We start from the raw sequence: 21,560 nt of genomic DNA, 5'->3' as shown, positions 1-21,560 counted from the left end.
TGGTATTACGAGCAGGTTTCGGGTAAGGTTTAATTCTTGTGAGATGCAGGCGTTTTTATAAATCCATGCAAATGTTGAAATGTTGGTACATGGATCTGTTGGCTTATGATCTCTCTGTCTGTCTGTCTGTCTGTCTGCCTCTGTCTCTGTCTCTCAATTTCTCTCTGTCTGTCTGTCTCTCTCTATATATATATCATATATATAAATATGAATATATATATATATATATATATATATATATATATATAGCTTTGCTCAAAGTTTTCACTGTTTATATATATATATATATATATATATATATATATATATATATATTTATATATATATATATATATATATATATATCAAAAATCTGCAAACACTATAAAACACAGCTTGGAATGATGTTTGAACTGAAACATGTACATATAAAGTCTATGAGCCGTTTATATTTGGTTTGTTAGGTTTGGTGAGGTTTTATATATTTCCGTATATCTTTTCAAAATACAGTAACAATAGACGAAAATTCGTGAAAATATGATTCCGCTTCATTTATGTATGTATGTACTTGTTCATTCATTTCTTGAGGGGCGTGTGCACAGAAACATATATTTTGGATAAACATAGAGTAAATCTGTATCATTCAACTTGTTTGGGGAGAACAGTTGTCACGAAAAAAAGAAAGAAAGAAAGAAAGGAACACTATACTTTATATTTTTCAAACCATGATTTGATTGATAACATTTCGATCACGAAACGTGATGTACTAGAAGAGGGCAAGATTAGGGGTTAAAAATCGCTGTTCTATTTTCGCTACGCGTGATAAAATATGATAGATGGGTCTGGATTCAAATAACTTCCTTGAACGCTTTCAATCAATTATTTCAGTCGTTTTGTGGCCACTAAGCAACAGCATTTTCGCAACCTTCTTGGACATGATATTTCATTATTGTTTTTAATCAACCATTCATCTAAAACACAGCTATTATAAGGAGATTAGTGGGTTGAACGTAGGACGGAAATTGAAAGAGAGTTTACAGATGAACTACGATGCAAAAATCTTCTGCGTCTGCGGATGTACACTTTAATTTCTATCTCGTCCAATGTAGCATCTTCTTTATCAAGTTATTCAAGTAATGAACATTTTCTCTCAATATCTTTTTAAGCTACTCTGTCTCTCGTCAACGGAATAACAGTGATGCTAGTGGATACATCACTTTTGTCATCAGTAAGACTCAGTTCATCAAGAGACGTGCTGACGTCATCAAGCCATTTGTTGATGCGTTCAGTCAGCTCCGACTGGTTTTCGTCATCATCTTCTGCTGGTTCGGCCGTCTGGATGTTCTCGCATTTGTGGTTACCATGGCTACTATTACCTTCGGGCTCATGATCGGAACGATGTAGCCTTAGTTTGAGTCCCACAGCTTTCAGTTCGCTCTGCTCTTCGGCTGGCTTGGAGCATTGATTGAGCTGTGTTCTGTATCTGCGTCCACGATGTATTATGCCCTCCATTTGCTTGTATTCATTAGGCTGTAATTGAGTTGAATTATTGTGCGATGATTCGGTGTGTGTCTGGTGTTCTACCCGTCGACAGAAGTCGCTGACTTTTGCCGCGACCCTGTTGAAGTCCTTCTCCGCTTTTCTCACCATTCTTTGATTAACCACCGATGAATACGAATGTCGGCGATGCGGCGAGGGAGCGTCGCTGATCGTCAAGCCGACAGGAGCGGAATAGGATCGCCGTAGCGGGGGACGGAAAACACTGCTTTGGACTGACTGTCCTGTGATGGAAACAGGTGGTAGAAACCGGGCAGCTTGCGCGGATGCGGTTCGCCTTCTCCACGGCTGTCCATATGAGGTCCGCGTTGACGAGTTGTGTTTGACGCGTTGTAGGAAGCGATCAGGAATCCGTCCTTTATTGTTGGCGGCTGCACTTTTCTCTGGGGGCAGACAAAATGACACACTCTTCTTGTCTTCTCTTCTCTTCTTCTGTCGAACGAAGTTCTCACCTTCCATTACGGCTGTGCTCTGGCACGAATATCAGCTTCCATAATATTAAGGGCGGCGTTGTTTGTATCGTAATTCAGCAACCGCATTAACTGCATGTACAAGACAAAAGAAAATACAGAAGGGTAGCGGAGGTTAATGGGAAACGTTGGGACATCTGAAAGTGAAATATGATAATCATTAGAATGAGGGGCCGAACCTTAATCTCTTTAGTCTAAGGGATCGGTCTCGTTGAGACGGCACAACTCACACAATCATCCACTCAAGCTACCTAACGAACAAAACGATCAATAACACGTACTGTTTTATGTATATCCGTTTTCTTGCTCTTAGACTCAGTGTAGTCGGGGGATGTATCATTATAAGAGATAGAGGGCTGGGTAATATAAGCTGACATTGAAACGAACACAGTCGGCTCTTTAATGGAAGACAGAAAACAGAAACGGAACACGTACGCTGGGTAAGAGTTACAGCCGATGGTGAACACTTGGAAGAATGCACCTATGTCGTTGCCTGATATAAGGAAGAGGGGCTTTTTTTTCTCTTTGTTACTTTCTGCCTTTGGTCCCATTATTAACTCATCCATTGTGAGTACGGGGGAGGGGGGCTGCCATCTTCAAACTTCCCTCGGTAGTTCCACTCGTAAACATCAGTGGAAACTTATATGCATATAACGGGACACTTCTTTCTCGCACTTCGTTCCCCTGAAATGAAAGCCCTTTTTTTGTCACGGATGCTTTCCTAATCACCTTCTTGAATCTGTCGAGTACACTTGTCTTGACTCTACCTTCCCAGACAAAGACCCTCCATCGAGGCTTTCGGACCACTTGAAGTTCAAGTGACCCTGCGTCTCAAAGGAAACGAAAACTTGAATACGACTATTTTGCGCAGGCCAATTATATAACCATTCATCACCCAACCGATACCCCCTCCCTGCAACTGACGAGTAAATTTTCCCTTTCTTAGTGCTCGAAACCAGAATTGGTGCCACAATGGTTGCTTGGTGTATACGTTTTATCAGTAAACACACGGATGCATTGCCTTGAGCTATCGTTATCGTTCACCGCATTTTTCTGGTTCTAGTAAAATCTCAGCCGAGTGGAGTCATTTCGAAGGACTGGAAGTATTTTAGCAATTCAACTCTATTTTATCAGCCAGACACAAAATGGGAATTTTTTTTTTTTTTTTCACCAAAGTAGGCCATCGACTCTCAGCAGGTGCTGGCTGATAATCTTATAAATGCATTGTAATCTTGATCACAAAAATATATGAAGTAGAAATATGAAATACATAGATGTAGATGTTTTTATTCTGAGGAATATCATTACAAACTTTAAATTATTTTAGATTGAAAAACTGAAAAGTATTTGATATATTGAATAGTAGGAAGAAGTGTACAACACTACTTTATTTGGAAAATATTATCTATTTTCGTGGGGGTAGAAGGTTGTGTTTGCATAATCGCTGTCCTCTTTTTTTTTCTCCGTCTTCTCTTTGCAGATATTTGGGGATTGTGACGACGGACAAATGTCTCTAGTTTTGAGCTTAAGTCAATTTTCAGCATCAATATGGCAATAAGGGCTTGCCGTTCCAAAATATAGGGTTGCATATGACGTAATAGAGGTGTAAACTAATGCTGGGTCGACAGAATATTTCATTGGCCTGCTAGGATTGGGGAGTATTAGAAAATAGTTGCACAGAAATGTGATAAATTGACCTTGTTGACGACACTTTTGATTCTCCAAATTGTTAGAGCTGCACTCGATCCCTACGCCGTCGAAACAGTAGTGTCAAAAGGCAGAGAAAACATCATTGACGTTATTCTCCGTTGTCAGCAAAATGCTTCTATTTGGGATGAAAGTGAAAGTATCTTATTCCTATACAGTCAAACTATCATGCCTTCTCATCAAACTCATACATGTACATTACACACATAACTGTACATGATAGGCGCTTACGTACATCCATACATACACCTACATAACCCAATACAATATACACAGATGCATTCAAAACTACATGAGTCTATAACATGAGATTAAACCTAATGAGTTATAGAAAGCACTAAACGAAACAGGTTATTCATCTTCAGATAGCATGAAGAAGACCTTACCTGTATGTTTGTCTGCAAGGTGTGTCCGGTGCCATCCCGTTCTAGCCGAAGTCTTGTTTGTGGTGATGCTCTCTCGGGGGTGCCGCAGTTTTCATCTTGTCACGCACAGCACTCCTTAGTCCCTCCTCATTCTGCTGGTATCGACGGATCCAGGTCAGGTGTTAAACCGCGAACTCGTAATTGCAGTCACTTGTGAAGAGGCGGAAGCCTTGTACCGTCATTGTTTGTTTTTCATCATCGATTTCTTTATCCTTTCACCCTAATACGTCACCTCTTCCTTTCTTATAAGGACACCTACTTTGTCTTTAGGTTTGGAAAAGTATCGATCTACACTTGGTCAAAACATTGTTAAGGAATCATTGCCGATGGTGGCAGTTGTTTGATGTAATAAAGTTAGGTGCACAAGTGTGACAGTTTCAATATCTTAGTGATAAAAGGTCAGTGTGTATTTGTGTATATTTGAACATATATCGTATATGAAGTGGGAACAACGACAGAAGAGAGTAAAAAAAAGTGTCAGAATGGACACCAATACATACCAATCAAGGTAACTAAGACAGTAGATATAATTACGGGAAAGAGAGGGGGTGATTTAGTTTGGGCAAGGGTTAGCACAGTTGTAAAAGCGAGTTTTAGATCTGCGACGCGAACGTTAAGACGACGTAGCCTCCCGGGTTGAACAATGGAAACAGCTGTCTCACAAATGTGCAAAACACCATTTTCTACTAAATTAGAGTCGTCTTTATAGCATTCGAGTCACAGATCTAAAGCCCTCTAATGTCAGGGAGAGAACGACTGCATAATCAGAGTTATTTCTGCTGAAGTGCCAGTAGATTGAAAATAAATGCTATATTAAAAGACGTTCGAGGGGAAGAAATGTGTCGGAGTCTCCTCGAATCTTAATTTTGGAATGTGTGATCGCTATATAGGGAAGGGAGATTTACATGAATTATATTTTTGTGGTATATAAAAAGAGAGTTTCTCATTAACAAACATTAATGGAACTGTTGCAAAAGTGAACCAAATTGCAGACGGCAAGTTAATCAACTATCAAACACAACCTTCCGCCGAGGTTTTGAAAGTCTTGTCGTGATTAAATAACCCCGATTTAAGTCGTACAGGAGCTACATCATGGCAACACAAAGAAACTTAAACTGAATAGATCAAAATATTTCTCAAGTTGTTGATGATCAATTTAATTTTCTTAAAGATGGGTAGAATCAAGATATTCCTGCGATATCTTTTGCGAAATCATATAGCAAAATATCAATCTCAAATTTGTAACAAAGAAGTGTCAAGGACTTTACATTAATGTGGGGTTACCCAAGATTTTATTTTGGGCCCTTATCATTCAATATTTACATAAATGATATCATCAGGTCTTCTCTATTTATCAAATCCCCGTTATGAAAATTTGGTTTACTATACACTTATCTGAAAGTTCTTTTATCTGAAGGATTCCTCGTCATTTTAAAACATTCTTTAGTATTACTTTGCTTATTGTATACACTCAGCGAAAAAAAAAAAGAAAGTAAACACTTTTTCGAGTCCATGAATTTCATAGAAGATTTTGATGAAAATCAATGTATTATATACCATACTAAAGGTAATTCAATTGGCTATCAATCTAGTAAGTCAATATATAGGAAAAGATTTATGCATGAGTGAACACATTTGTTTTCGTCCTCCAAGGCACAAAAGTAAAAATGACAAAAATAGACATAATGTCTTTCCTTTGCAAATGTCCTTTAGGATAACAATGATAACAAAAGACCAGTTTTATACAATGAGCTACACGAATGAAATAGCAAAAATAATTTTTCGTTCTCTTTATCTCCTTATAGCCTCAAAATCAAAGTGGGAAACTTAAGGGGGGATAAGAATTTTCTGTCAAATCAAACTTCAAATGACATTAGGAGTATAAAGGCAAAAAGGTGATTAAATGAACAAAAGTCTTTATTTCATTCATTCATTTTAGTAATCTCAGAATTCATGAGACAAATTCAAAAACGAAATATAATTTAAAATTTTCCTCATTCGACAAATCAATTAAAAATTATGTAGTTTTTGTGAATATTGAATGACATCTTGTTCTTTTTTGCAATTTTTACTCTTGTGCCTTGAAAGAGAAAAACGGACGCGTTCACTCATGCGTAAGGTTTCCCTTTTTATTGACTTACCAAGTTGATAGCCAATTAAATTACCTGTCATGTGGTATATAATACATTAACATTTAATCAAAAATTCTATGAGAAATATAAACTTGAACCAGTGTTTATTTTCTCTTTTTTTTTGCTGAGTGTATTATATATATATATATATATATATATATATATGTATATATATATATATATATATATATATGTGTGTGTGTGTGTGTGTGTGTATGTGTGTGTGTGTGTGTGTGTGTGTGTGTGTGTGTTGTAATCATATCTTTATGGTAATAAATAAAAAATAAATAAAAATGTTAACATAGTGATACCAGGTCCATGGTCCTTTTCTGGACACACGACAGGTAACACATGCACACAAATCTAACAGTGAACAAGTTCTAATGATATAGAAATACGTTCAACAAAATGTTGAGTTTGAGTTTGAGTTTATTTTATTTCACCACGGGTCACTCACTTCAGCCAATGGCTGTTCTTCTGTGAGTCCGTGAAGTAAAAAATCATGCAATTACAAAATACAACATTTTATACATAGATCAGGAAACTTTAAAAAAGTAACCAAAAAAAAAAGCAAAAATAAAATACAAGAATCAAACAAACAGACACACAAAAACAAATCATAGCAAATCATGCATACTACATAAAGAATATGAGAATTAAGATACTGAAAAAAAAAACAAAGGAAAACGATTAATGCACAGTGTTACAGTTCAATGCAAACAATCACCAACATTACATGTTGGTGATTCAAGATTCAAATTTATTTTCACTTCTATCAAATAAACAAAGAAATTATACACATTGCATATGTACAGGATATTTGTAATAATTGCAGAATGTGATTTGATAAAGTACATATGAAAATGAGAAGCAGATGGAAAAAGAACCCCGCAATTATGTCTTTGTTGATATATACATAAAGCGTATAATACATGTCAACTAAGGATGAGGATGGAAGTGGAGGGTCCCACTAAGAAGCAGAGCTTGTACGAAATGGGACCCTCAGAAAATACACAAGACAGCAATATAAAACAAAATAAAACGAACCGATGTCAACTGACATCAAAATAATTGGGAAGGGAAAAAGAAAGAAAAAAAAGAAAAAAAGGGGGGAATACAGCACGTGCTATCGTGGACGCAAGCAATCTGGATTCCATGATGTAAAATAAGTGATGAAATACAACCTGGATTGAATATAATGCAAAAAAAAATTATACATAATTATATTGGTAAGAATGCAGGAGAAAGAGAGAATAGACACATCGATATATGCGGAACACTGACAGGAACATAATTATAAGGAGGACTTATGTAAAAAAAAAATAAGTTCATAATAATTGTTTAATATTCAAAGAAATGATGACTTGACTTAGATGGTAAAACGAAACCAACTCGGTTGGATGTTGTAAGATTTCAATAAGAATAATTCTAATTTATTCTTGAAGGGGTTCAGAGTTTGAGCTGTTGTAATATTGTTGTGAAGTGAATTCCAATACTTTGGCCCATCTTAGATGAATGTGTTTTGAACCAACAAAGTTCTCAGAAATGGCAAATGGAAGTCATTTGATCGCCTTGTTGGATAATTTTGAACGGATTGATTTCTTTGAAACATTGTTTCGAATATATTTGGAAGATTGTTTTTGTTATAGTTATACATAAATTGTCCTAAATTAAACAAATACAAATCATTATTTTTCAATATTTTGTGCTCATAAAATAGTGGGTCAGTATGGGACAAAAATGCAGTATGACATATGATACGGAGTGATTTCTTTTGCAATAAAAGTAATTTATCTAAAAGTGTTTTATATGTATTTCCCCACTCGAGAATACCGCAATTTGAATGTGGCAATATTAAGGATGAATATAATATAAGCAGGGACGACAAAGGAAAACAAAATTTAAGCTTATTAATTATACTAATATTACGTGAAATAATTTTACATATACTGTCAATATGAAATTTCCATGAAAGCTTATTGTCAATTGTTATTCCAAGAAATTTTACATGGGAAACATTTTCGAGTGGAGTGCCATCTAAAACAATGTCAACAGGTAAAACCTCAGTAGAATTGGGAAAAATCATTTATTTTGTTTTTTGAAGATTAAGAGATAACTTATTTGCTTTTATCCACTGGGCAACATTTTCTAATTCTGAATTTATTGTTTTAACAAGGGTTAGAAGATTATTGTGCGAAAAAAATAAATTTGAGTCATCTGCAAAGAGGATGAAAGAAAGAACATCTGATGATCTACAAAAATCATTTATATAAACATTAAACAATATTGGACCTAATTAACTTCCCTGAGGAACACCACATTTAATACTTAATATTTGTGAATTACAACCATTTAGAGAGACATGTTGTTTCCTGTTCATGAGGTAGCTCCTAAACCACTGATTGACAAAGCTGTCAGACAATAATCTTATTAAATAATGGCACATTTCCCCAGTATACATATCACATTTCAAGTTGTTTAAATGTCAATCAAAATACTAATTCGTATTCATTCAGGATACATATTTCATAAGTTTTTAAGTGTTAACAACCAATAAATCATTAAATTTGTTCAAGATACATATTACATTTCCAGGAAATCAAGTGCCAATCCAGTAGATCATTATATTTGTCCGGGATACATATATTACATAATACTAAAACATTAATCAATATAGTTGGACTGGATACATATTAGATAAAAGTGTCTTAAATACTTACATAGTACATTTATAGTGTTAAGCGTCTCTCAAGTCTATTTTTTTTTTCTCGCGGAGAATGATATTGTGAAGGACGACACTATTGCATCTTTCCTAAGGTTTATAAATCGGTCTCGAAATATATGTATGGATATATATATATATATATATATAATATCATATAGATGTTGTGGAAATACACAGATAACACTTGTGCCCTGCAATAAGATTTTCAGAATTTAATAGAAAGTTTCTTTGATTTTAGACATCTGTGTCCATATTCTCTTTGATAATGACTTCAGAAGGACAACTATCTGCATACTATCACACCCACACAGGAGGAATACAGTAAAACAATGCGCATTTAGAATATACACTATCAACGACCATCTTCTACTGTCAACCTATAGCAAACTGTTATGACTATAGACTATCAAATACTAGTAATGTCAAGAAATTTATATTTAAGTTATATGTATATAAATGTAGAAGTAGCGGTGCAGTGATGTAAATATAATCTATATAAGGTTTGGTCCCATCTAACTCAAGCTCTGTTTATGATTACTGTATCCTGTTTTATGTTCTCCCTCCTTCACAAATGATTATATGACGTTACGTCGCTACTATCCTATCACGTCTGTTGAGAATTACTGCATCACTGAATTTTATCTCCTACTTTCTTTACGTACTTTGTATTCATTCGTTACTGTACCGGAAAAAAAAAATCAAGAAACACAGAAATAAAACGACATCAAAACAATTGAAACCATAGTAGAGAATTATTTTTTCTTTTTATCTTCCAGGAATATTACATAATGCAGTCGACGTTAAAGTGATTAGATCTACGCCCATACTTTATAGACTACACTGAATATTATGAACTTTTAAACGTAATAAGATATGTTACAAGGAATAGAATACTGCATTGTGCGAATTCCCAACTATACGAAGAGAAGAGAAAGTGACACACTCTTGTGGGAATTTTCAATCATATAGGCAGTCTAAACTGAAATTTAAGGTTTCATTCCGTGATTTTTTTTCCGTGATTCTCGTCACCCGATGCCTTCCTCGCTTTGTTTTTCTTTGTTCTCCAACAAATGATAAAGTGTACATGCGTATATTTATATGTAATATATGTATATGTATACATACATACATATACATAAATACATATCTTTCTCTCTTCTTCTTTTCATATATATATATATATATATATATATATATATATATATATACACACACAATTTTATTTGGTAAAAAAACAACAACAAATTGATTATAATAAACAGCGCCGAGTAGTCAGACTTTTCCTCGTTCACTTTAGATTGTTTCTGCTGTTGATGCATATCGCAGTTGTAAGATATCAAACATATATATGTACGTTCTTATCAGCTGCTTGGATCCAGCATTATTTGAAGCTTGATGTACATCCCAACAATTTATGAAAATTTTGAACATTATATTAGTAATAACAAGAAGAGATCATCCCTGAGGACTTGAACAAGTGACCAGGATGTCGAATGTAGACACAACATCGATCTGCATTTAGAACAGCTTTGATTGTAAATACCCTATTCGGTGACCTCGGGTTTTGCCCTTTTATTTGCTGCCCATAAGCTGATTATTCAAAAGATAATTACGCCCTCACACGCTCGTTACTACGTGTGGATCGTGAGAACAATGTGAAGTCGACAATGGCAACATGCAGTTTGCTTTCATCCTGTTTCGTTCCGTTCCAGCTTTAGGGATCTATGTATAACAGCCGGAATCAATAAGCTAGTTATGCACCATAAAGAGACTTCTTTTCAATAAAACCCAGGTAGAGTTGCAGGAGAGCCGCTCAATCAATACATGCCAAAACAATGTATCTCTACGGATGCAGGGAGAAGAGAGCTCGCTCTAGATACAGCTATTGAGATGTGTATTGACTGGTGCTGTAGCCATCTTCCTCTATACATCTGTGAGAGGCTGCCACAGCACGTCATGATGGCATGATTTTGAGTGCAAAAAGGGCAATATGTGCTGCAATTTGTGTTTTCGTGGAGGAAAAGTGAACAACTACTTCCACTTAGAGATATGACCGTCCAATTCAGGAGGTAAGAATATCATTGTGGATGTTATTACGACTGTTATTCTTTAACGAGTGAGAAGATACAGACCGGCAGAGGGAATGGGAACCAGCGAAAACGAAGCAAGGACTCCTTAAGAAAACCCTGTTAATATTGGGACTTGAAATGACAAAACAAGATTTCTTGTCATCTTTGTTGTGAAGTTTTCTAGCTTTTAATGACTGTACTTTGATAATGACTTCTTTACACATACGCTGAAGTGAACCCGATTTGCTTTGAAAATACTTTACGTGTTACCATTCTGAAGTGAAACATCGTAGAGTTACCCAGTTCCGAGAGACGAAGTTGGTGGCATATAATCATGGATAGTGTAGGGATTTGTTTTTAAGGCCAATTTCATTTTGCTACCTAGGAAAGGAAAGCTGGCTGTGTTTCTCTGTCCACTGCGTTCATGGTATTCATTGGTATTAATGCCTTGTGTCTAGAATATGTCAGAAGAAAAGTCAGAAAAGTCGCATCTCCAACTCCTCGTGTTCTGGATTAGTCTTCCGTTGTGCCTATATTTTGTCATGTATACAGTAGTCATTTTTAGTGCTCTTCAAGTATTTTCTAAAAAAATCTTGTTCTCTATTTCGGATAAATCTGTTAGAAGAAATAGAAAAGAATAAAGATGAACAACATTCAAAATGATAAAGGACAAGTCTGTAGAAATCAGATGAGGGATGGTCAAGAACGACAATAAAATCGTTGTATCATTGACATGCTTTTATGTCATAAACGCATTACATTCTGACTTAAGTTGTTTATGCAAATCACGTTTAAGTCGATATCATAACGATTTCATGAGTTTGTTTTACTTTTGGTTTGTTGTTTGTTTACAGAAAGACCATTCTGGTTGAGCATTTTTTTTACAACTTTATTGATTAAAAATAATCGTTCATCTTTGGTGCTGCCATTCACTCAAGTACGCTACGATTGTAGTTATCTCGATATAAGTTTATGATGCTGGATGCAATACTCCATAATTCATGTTTGTTTGTTTTTTGAGTGAATAATACATGGTTGTTGTTGTTTTTGGTTAGAATGTAATTGATTATATCACGTCACGTCTCTAGAAAAAAAAACAACCTTCGTATAATTTGCAACGTATCTTGGAGATCTTACACCGAAATGCATCCTACAAGCATTGCTTTTTACCATTCCTCCCCATTTCCAGCATTTCGGTATAATTTCAATATTTTGCAAACTTATACACTCCTTTTATCGAACATTGTAATGTAATGTGTCCACATATAATATATATATATATATATATATATATATATATATATATATGTGTGTGTTTCTGCTAGAAATAGAAAAATAAGCAAATAAATGAATAAATAAATTGATTAATTAATCAAATGTCTGTACTCTCTTTCAATCACCTATAGGTCAAGCAGACGGCCTCACATAAAGACACACAATGCTACGGGTGATCCTGTACTGTACGTAAAAGGCACGTCGCACTTCGACATCCGCTGCGTCCCTGGTCCGGACTGACTCAACCGACAGCAAGGATCATGACCCTTGATTCTATATTCCCTGCACATCATCTGACACGCCAGAGAAACGTGCCCACGGCGATGAACACGCCGTCTCAAAGCCTCAACTCATGGCTCATAAAGACGGGTTATAACATCAAGAACATCATGAATCAAAAACTGGGTGTGGGAGGTCGAAACAGACTTCCATCCATCGAAGAGATGCATCCTTCCCCTAACGTGCCTAAGGTCGCTCCTCCTGCACATGGCGATTTTTCGCGCATGTTCATGCTTAACGACAATGCGATCTTTGTGAAACGGCGAACTCCCTCCGACCCGGAGCAGCAGCATCATCACCACAGCTACCGCCGTCAGATCAAAGACAAGATCACGAGGCACAGTCTTTCGGAGGCGAATTTAAGATCACGCGTTGAGCCTGCCTCTACCGAAGCAGATCGTCGACTGAGTGACGGAACGTTCGATACGATGAACATGTGGCCGTCTCCTGCGGCGGATGAGAGCGGGGTAGCAGCAATATCAGACGTGAGGCCTTCAGCATCAATCATCCGGGTGCATAGAGAAAAAGTCACCATTGATGGTAAAGTTCGACGAGTTCGATTCCTGAGTGCCGATCACACCCCACTGACTGAAGATTCCGAGGATCAAAAAGTTCTTGTATTAAAACATCACGAGATTACGAAGGGGTCCAATAGTCGCAGATCGAGTCAGAAAAGCACGTCCCCATCCCGGTCCGCAGCCACGTCCGGCCGCCGGAAGCCGCCCACAGTCTCAAACACGGAGATAGCAACAAGCAAAGCCAACGACCATAAAGAGACTCCCGATGTGTGGTTGGAACGAGCGAGGAAGCTGCGGGCTTCCAAGGAAAGCAGCAACAGTAAGACTGATACCAAGCCAGAAAGCAAACAGTCGGAAACTTTAAAGATTCATGATAATGATAATGAACATGAAATCAAAATGATTCACGAAGCCCTGTCAAAAACGTCAAAACACGTGAACTTCTGTGATGAGAGGAAGACGGAATGGATCGTCAAGTGGTTAGAGGAAGTTAACCAACAAACACATTTTGATATCATCGAATAGAAAATAAGAACAATGGAAGCCTAATCTAACAATGTTATACAGATACTTTACATGAATTACCTTTTCAGAGGTGAAATATAACACTTGACATCCCATGGGAGTAGGCCTATAATGTTCTCCCCAAGTTAATTACTATTTTCCTGAAGAACGTAGCGCTGGGGGGGGGGGGGGGGAATATCGTCCATAAGGGAACACTTAGGGGACTTTCAAGTGTTTTATCAAAACGATAGACAAGGAAATATACACGTATTTTATATTTATGGTCCACATGAAATACATTTTTTTTTAAAATTCTAGCTCAATTGGCTGCCCGTCAAATTCTTGGACTATACCTGACGTGACGTCACTATACGGGCAATTTAACGATTTCGAACCACTCTACCTTAGTCACGTAATTACATTATGACCAATCGCCGACAAGTACTTATGTGGACCATTTGATATACTGCACTTATTTGTATACTCAGGAAACTCATGAAATATCTTAACCTTGCTGGAAAGAACACAGTGTCCCACAGTGTGAACACATTGTGAACACGGTGTGAAATCTCTCTTCACACTGTCAAATACGAGCGTTTTACCAGTGTGAACACAATGTGACTTGTCAATTCACAGTGTGAAAAAAAGTATTACTATTTATGAACACTCTGTGAAACCGCACCACATTGTGGAATTATTTTCACACTGTTAGATTCGAGCCTTTTCACATAGTCGACTATATGAACACACTGTGAACACACTGTGGGACACTGTGTTCTTTCCAGAAGGGAATTTTCAAATAATTTTCTATCAACTGGTGTATAATAATGATACGCCTCGACCTTGGACACTCACAGAGCTGAATATCTCTGAAAGGTATTTAAGTGGTATCGTTAGGGTTTTGTACAATCAAGTCTCATAATGAGTTGCTACAGTTGAAAGTGACAGGACAAATTTGACTGTTACGGCTCCTACTGACAAAATGCTGCATGACTGCCTTACTTGTGCCAATAAGACGATTTCATTCGTTTGATTGCTGTTTCTTACACCTATTATGTTTCTATACATACGTATCTATTATTCTTTATCGTATACACAATTGCATTATTTATATCACAGATTTTTGCTGAATAATAATTATGTAAGAACTTGTTCCACATTGTACGTTACGTGAAATCATATCATATAAGCTTTGTTTACTTTGAAATAAAGCCACGACTATCAATGCGTGAAAATTTTCAGGAAAAGAATTAACGCCACACGCTGTAACCTGTGTGTGAATGGGTAAGAGTAGGGAGCTTACTGTGAGCGAAATTTGGCGTGATAGCAGAGTGATTCGATATGCATCCCACGAGGGGAGTTATCCCACGAGACCGACACCCACGAGTTACACAGCCCACGAGTTCGACAGATACAACACGGGGCTTAATGTGTCGGTCTCGTGGGCCTTGTTAGCTTAGTGTCGAACGTGACTAATGGGCTGTATGACTCGTGAGCTGGATAACTCATGGGTTGTATCACTTATGAGCTGTATGACTCGTGGGTGTCGGTCTCGTGACGTGCACTCCCTATAAAAGACAAACTTTGATCAGTAGACCTACTGCTAGCAACATTTAGCAGTTGCTGAATTCCAGGAGAACCAAAAACGCATGAAAAGAGCCTGTGAATATTATTCGTCTTTTCATGATGAGGTGGATAAAGCATCTCTACGAACATATATTATTGTATTGGACACACACATAGTAATCACGTGCTCAACACTGGTCATGAAACACAACAACACTCATAAAAGGAAACAGAAGTTTGGCACAAGGAAAGTATATGCATATGAGAACAAACAAAGAGAAAACTGACCAGAAACAATTGATTAAAAAAATAAATTTGCTCCAAGTTTTCACCGCATATATATACATATATACATATTTTTGTCATACATTAAAATACACACATCAACACATATAACACATTAGATATATAACGGTCAAAAGCTTGATACGAAGACGACTCGTAGTACGAGAGTAAAACTGCTTTCAGTTTTTATCATGATTATGGCAGCGGAAATACAATTTCTGTCTCAAGAATTATTACTGGTGTAAGACGTTGTGCCGTTTCAGACGAAAAAATCGTCTTTTTATCCGACTGATACTGATATACTTAAGAGTAAATTATATTCAAAATTCTTTGTTATGGTAAATTAACCTTCTTCCCTTGTATTTGACCTTCACATAACACTTTTCACTTTAAATCTTGCTATATTGAATTTACACCGTACTGGTGTGATTGTCAATTATCTCGTTTTGGGGACTGTGCTACCCTTTTTAGAGCGAGGTTTACTTTTTCCAAGTAGATTCTCTGACAGTCTAGTCATTTAGTTCTGAAGGAAACAAACTTTTTAGACTCTCTAAAATTAATCCAGAAAATTAACATCACGCTACTTTTCTTTTTTCTTTTGCACTCAGCCGTAATTTGAAATATTCAAACGCATAATTTGCTTACCATTGTTTTCAAAGCCCTACTATGACGCTGAACGTAGAGGGCGGGATTTGGCTCGATACTTACCGGTAATGATAGCAGCAGCCCATTCTGGTGTGGTGTATCCTCACCTGACCACGTACCCTGACGTTGAATGTAAATTTCACATCACTACTAATTATCCTGTTCAAAGCCAGAGAGGGCAGCATGCAGATATGGGACGTAGCGATACCACTGATAATATATAGACAGAGTGAGCGATACTCGCAGTTTGTCTTTGACGACGCTTCCGAACCCTCACGTTTGTTTGGCGATCTTTTGCAGCGATACTCGCAGTTTACTCTTTGATGCGAATGCAATGTAACGATTTGGGAAAAATACACAGTACATCCTGAACTGAAGTATGTATGTACAATATACATACATGTATAACTATGGGAATGACAATGCTGATAATCGTTGTGATACTAAAGACATCGATGAGTAATATCATCTATAAGCTAAATATTATCGCAGTCACAATTATCACCACTGTCGTTTTCGGTGGTTCCCCCCCCCCCCCCCCCCCGCTTGCCAAATGAACATGTGATGTGCATGTGTCCAGACATAATGTTCCTAGCACCCTGTCTCAGGCTCAGCCCAACGTTGCCAAAATAATAGTTGAGATTTTTGTTTGTTTGTTTGTTTTGTTTTTTGTTTTGTTTTTTTTTTTTTTTCTGTCTTTTTTTGCTTGTTAGCCGATTTTGGGAGATAAGTGTCAGAAAAAAGGTGAAGACCTTTTTTGTTTTGTTTAGTTTTGTTTATCTTTTCTTTTTGTTTTTGTTTGTCAGCCGATTTGGCGAGAGAATTGTAATAGGGTCAACCCCATCCCTTTGTATCCGTTGTTTGACTGAATTTATTTGATACGAATAAGAATATGTGACAAAACATAAAAATAAATCAAAAAAGAATCATAAGAGGTAGATAGATAGATGAATATGAAGCTAGATAGATAACTAGATAGGTAGGTAGATAGCTGAATTAATAAAGAAATAATGATGTATTATGTAATTGTTAATGAATAGACAGCAAATGCGTGAATATGTACACAATTGTAGACAGATTAGCGAATATATTAGTGAATGTGGACAGTAGATTTTTTTTTATTATTTTTTTTGTGTTTTGGGGGAAAGGGGTACTATACCTGATCATCATCCTTCATGGAGGGTGTCTTGACAAGCACCTCTCAGACAATTTCTTCGGAATGTCTTCCCCGTCTGGCTCAAAGGATCGCCTGTCGCCGTGTCATGTAAAGGCATTGTCCCACAACCAAGCCTATTATTGATGCCAATTCGTGAATAATTGATAATGGCTACGAGACGTTTTGGTTGGTAAGGAGCGTTCGACCGCGCGGCCTTGTCGTGAGAGGCGCAAACCCCAAACATCTTTTTCAACTTTTACATCTGTTTCTATAGCCTTACACAACGTGACACAAAGGAGAGGCCCTGTTCACACACTGAAGATATACTCGTCATCTTGACAAGCCGTGCTGACGAGAGCGAAGATTATGTGCACGCAAGGTACGGAGTTCCATTTCACATTGTGCTTGTGCACTGGTTACTGTCTCTCACCACTCAAACACATAAATGATTTTGTTCCTTAATTTGAAGGTTCATTAATCCGGAAATGAAATAAGGTTCATTATTCCAAAGGTGTTATTCCGAAACACACAAAATCCTCATATCTTCATGTTCGTTATTCCGAAAATAAAATCAAAGGTCCATTAATCCGAATACTTCTCATGCTTGTGGCGTTATTTCGAAGGTTACGAAAGCTTGTTAATCCAAAAACGAAAAAAGAAAGAAAAAAAAAACCAGATGCGTATAACAAGCTCTCGGAATTAAGAACCTTATCATTTAATTACCTGATTGATCACCTTCAGAATAAAGCGAACTGTATCTCCTTTTCGGATTAACGAGCCTTTGGAATAATGAACTGTAACCAACAAAACATATGTATTATAAAGGCCTTTATTTTGTTCTATGACAAACAAACAAAATTACTTTGATAAATGTTTTGATGAGCAGTGGTGATATTACAAAGATCTTCTTTTTTTCAAGAATAGAGGATTAGTGTTCGCACGTGTGAAGAGAAACAATTTGAAGGTGTATTGTCTAATATGTCTCACGTACCATGACCACAGAGAAGTGAATATCTACTATTTTGACCCTCAAACCAAGTTTTGAAGGTGTTTCGTGTAATATGTCTCACGTACAGTGACCACAGAGAAGTGATATCTACTATTTTGGCCCTCAAAACAAGTGTGAACTCGTGGGGCGCTGTATTGATCATTCAATCGAAAGACATTGTTACCGCAATTGTATGGAGTTGGTCACCCGTGGTCTATTGATCATGTTTACCCCCCGGCAACGCCAGTATCAGTCACCCATGCTACATCCCTCCTATCACTTGTTACGAACTGCCCCTTCACTTCTGCAATGTTTGACCATGGATGGAGCTCAACATTGACCTGTTTCCATTGCGTTTTTTACTTTTGATTAATCCAAGATGCACTGGAAACAACACGCAGGAAACGGTAAGTCCCTTGTTTTGGTTTTTATACTAAAATTGCGTGAGGTAATCGTTATTAGTACACTGTCTAATCTCGACTGAGCCTCGCTATTTAGATTAGATTATCGCGACAGTACAGCGGGATGTATGAAACCGAGAGCTGTGTCCCATGAACGAGAGGAAATTCTTACGAGATAATTGATAATCTTTTACGAATCGGAATCATGTATCAGGTTTATGCTTTCTACATTTGCATCGTTGGAAAAAAATATTGCAAGAACTCTGCTGTATTGAAATCTTATATGTTGTTAGAATGCCGCTGCATGTTACTCAGTGCAAACCATTCCGTAAATGATGAAAACAAGAAGCAAGCTGATTTACTATGGAGAGCAAACGAAGGCTTTCCTACTGTGTAAAACGTTGTTGATGCAGATTGCGCACACATACTTAATGAAAGGAGAATCAATATAGTCATATTTTGAAGATCATTAAATTGCTTGCTGAAGATTATTCGATTCAGTTTACGAACAACATAAGACATGGTGGAAAAAAAGAATTCCCGTGGCATATTCTTTACATATGCAGAGAAAATGTGAAATAACAGTTCATAAATTCGGGAATTGTAGCGTGAATATGATTTTTTTTTAAATGAAAAATGAAGGAGACGTTCAAATGTGATGTCAAACTATTTTTGTTTATCCATTCTTGTACAAACGATATTATATAACTCAATATGTGTGTAAAAACTTTTTCTGCTTCCCTTAGCACACACTCATATATAAAATCTATAAAACTAGCCATCAACCAATATTGATCAGAGACGTAATACCCACGAATTGCCTTTTAATCCTGGTTCTACTGTACATTGGTCACCTTTGCAATGCAAGAAAACATCAGACAGTAACCCATATTCTTATCACGTTTACAAAAGTGAACCCAGAGATACTTCTTCAATGCACTTACTGATATGCCATTGGTCATTTGATAAAGAAACTTGAACGAAAAGTAGGCTTGTCAAAAGAAAATCTCCATCTGTTCGCCACGTAAATAAGGTTTATGGTGGCCAAATGTTTGGAACTAACGCAAGACAAGTTTTAAACAACTATTGTTCATGCACACTTCATTTTGTATTTCAATGCAGAGCTCTGCGTGGTTGGTCTCGGGGGTGCAAACGGTCCTCCGATCTTCGTCCGCTCACTGAGATCGGAACGGGAACCGCGAGAGGAAGGAGCTCCCTCTCGAAGTTCAACGAGGAGTAGCGGTGGTGGCGGTGGTCAAAAGAGAGTAAAGCAACGCCTCCATGTGTCTAACCGTCTGAGCAGCAGAGGGCAAAGCTTGCCCGACATCCGTGATGAGGGTAGCGTCTTTACCATCAAAGGGACGGCCAAGGCACTTCACGGGAACGCTTCAACGGTATCATTCAAGAGCGGTGATCCTAACAGACTGAGTCCAGATTTTCAGAGCCTCAAGTGCGAAAATGAGAAGGCCTCTGTGTCCAGGTGCAATACTGAAAAGGATAATGCGTCTAGTGCAGCTCCACCAAATGACGGCAGTTCGGTTAGTAGTAAGCTGTTTTCTGAACGATCAGTACCAACTATGGCAACAACCTCAAACGCCATGTCGAGACTTGGATCGTCCGATTTGGCATGGAATCCATTCACGGTCACACCAATCGCTTTGTCCAAGCGGGGAGATTCTAGTCCGAGGTCGAGTCCAGCAAAGTCGTTAACATCATCGGAAGATGAGGATGCCCACGACAGTCCAAATTTGGAGCGCCTCACCATGCCACCCATAGGGTCAAAACCCGTGTCGCGGGGTGAAGGCAATCCCAAGCGGTTCTGCGCCAAACCTTTACCTATGAACCGACACAGAATGATGAAGAGTTTCCAAGACACAATGAAGATCCTGAACAAAGAATTGGACAAAAGCAGAAGACCGGATGCGATGCCCCGAGAACTACAGAGTGGCAGTGTCCGGACTTTTGACAGACTGATCATACTAAACCATAAGTCAAAGCAGAGTGCTGCTGATCAGGACATTGCCCTTCTGAAGCCGCAAACAGCTCCACCATTTGTCTCGAGTGGAAACTCAGGCAAGCCAGACGTGGAGCTCATTGTCCAGCCCTCTTCCAGCGTCAGGGAACGCAGCATGGTGATGCAACTGAACAATCTCTCCAGGAAGTACCAGCAGGAGAAGAGCGTCAAGTTCGCTCTGGAATCGTCGTCGTTCGCACAGTCTCACGCCTCGGAGACCGAACGGGTTATTCCCAAGGAAGAAGTTCCGAGGGAGAAGCTGGTGAACTTCTGGCTGGACGACTGTCCACCGGTAGAGTCCTCGCCTTCCCCTGACCACTCGCCTAGTGCTATCCCACGCAGGAAGATCATCCTCAACGTGCCTTGCGTGAAAGAAGAGGCGTATGACGCATGAAATCTTTGCAAAGTCAAAACGTTCCTTGAGAGTAGCTACTGCCCACTAGTTCTACACTATAAGCCACAGGCGGAGGAAACCTTGTTAGTAGGTCTTAAAGGGCACACGTTTAAGAACACATTGAAATCATGCAATAGAGCCTCACCAAATTGTTAATGTTTGTGTTACTTGCGAAGTCGTGTTAACTTACTTTCGAAATAACTGAGCAGGCTCCATGTAAACATAATAATATAAACATGATAGCACAATATATACTTCATTCTTTTCTGAGAGAAACTAAGCGTTACCCTCGACACCAAATTTGGTTTTCATGTTGACTCTACAAACGGGATGGTAGTTCAAATTAAGTAAGTTGCCAAGCCAATGGTCTTGTTTGTTGTTCTTTGATTTTTATTGTTATTGATATAGTGGTGCAGGACGAATGCAGTGACCGTATGGAAAAACAGTTGCGCTTTATCAATGCAGTTTTAT

The 21,560-nt window shown here is 37.7% G+C and overlaps 2 protein-coding genes across 2 annotated transcripts; both read left to right on the top strand.

Annotated features, from left to right (window-relative positions):
- Positions 1 to 12,599: 12,599 nt before the first annotated feature.
- Positions 12,600 to 13,661, top strand: LOC139720637 (uncharacterized). The gene has a single exon (XM_071631994.1). The coding sequence runs from the start codon at positions 12,600 to 12,602 to the stop codon at positions 13,659 to 13,661; it is 1,062 nt and encodes a 353-aa protein (XP_071488095.1).
- Positions 13,662 to 18,659: 4,998 nt separating this feature from the next.
- Positions 18,660 to 21,089, top strand: LOC139720636 (uncharacterized). Its single transcript, XM_071631993.1, has 2 exons — positions 18,660 to 18,687; positions 19,804 to 21,089. The coding sequence occupies exons 1-2, from the start codon at positions 18,660 to 18,662 to the stop codon at positions 21,087 to 21,089; spliced, it is 1,314 nt and encodes a 437-aa protein (XP_071488094.1).
- The last annotated feature ends 471 nt before the right edge of the window (positions 21,090 to 21,560 follow it).

The sequence above is a fragment of the Diadema antillarum genome, unplaced genomic scaffold, assembly GCF_040938485.1.
Source record: "Diadema antillarum isolate AM-2024a unplaced genomic scaffold, OU_Dant_1.0 scf00000131, whole genome shotgun sequence".
In the NCBI taxonomy this organism is placed as follows: domain Eukaryota; kingdom Metazoa; phylum Echinodermata; class Echinoidea; order Diadematoida; family Diadematidae; genus Diadema; species Diadema antillarum.
This window is presented reverse-complemented; position numbering and strand designations above follow the sequence as displayed.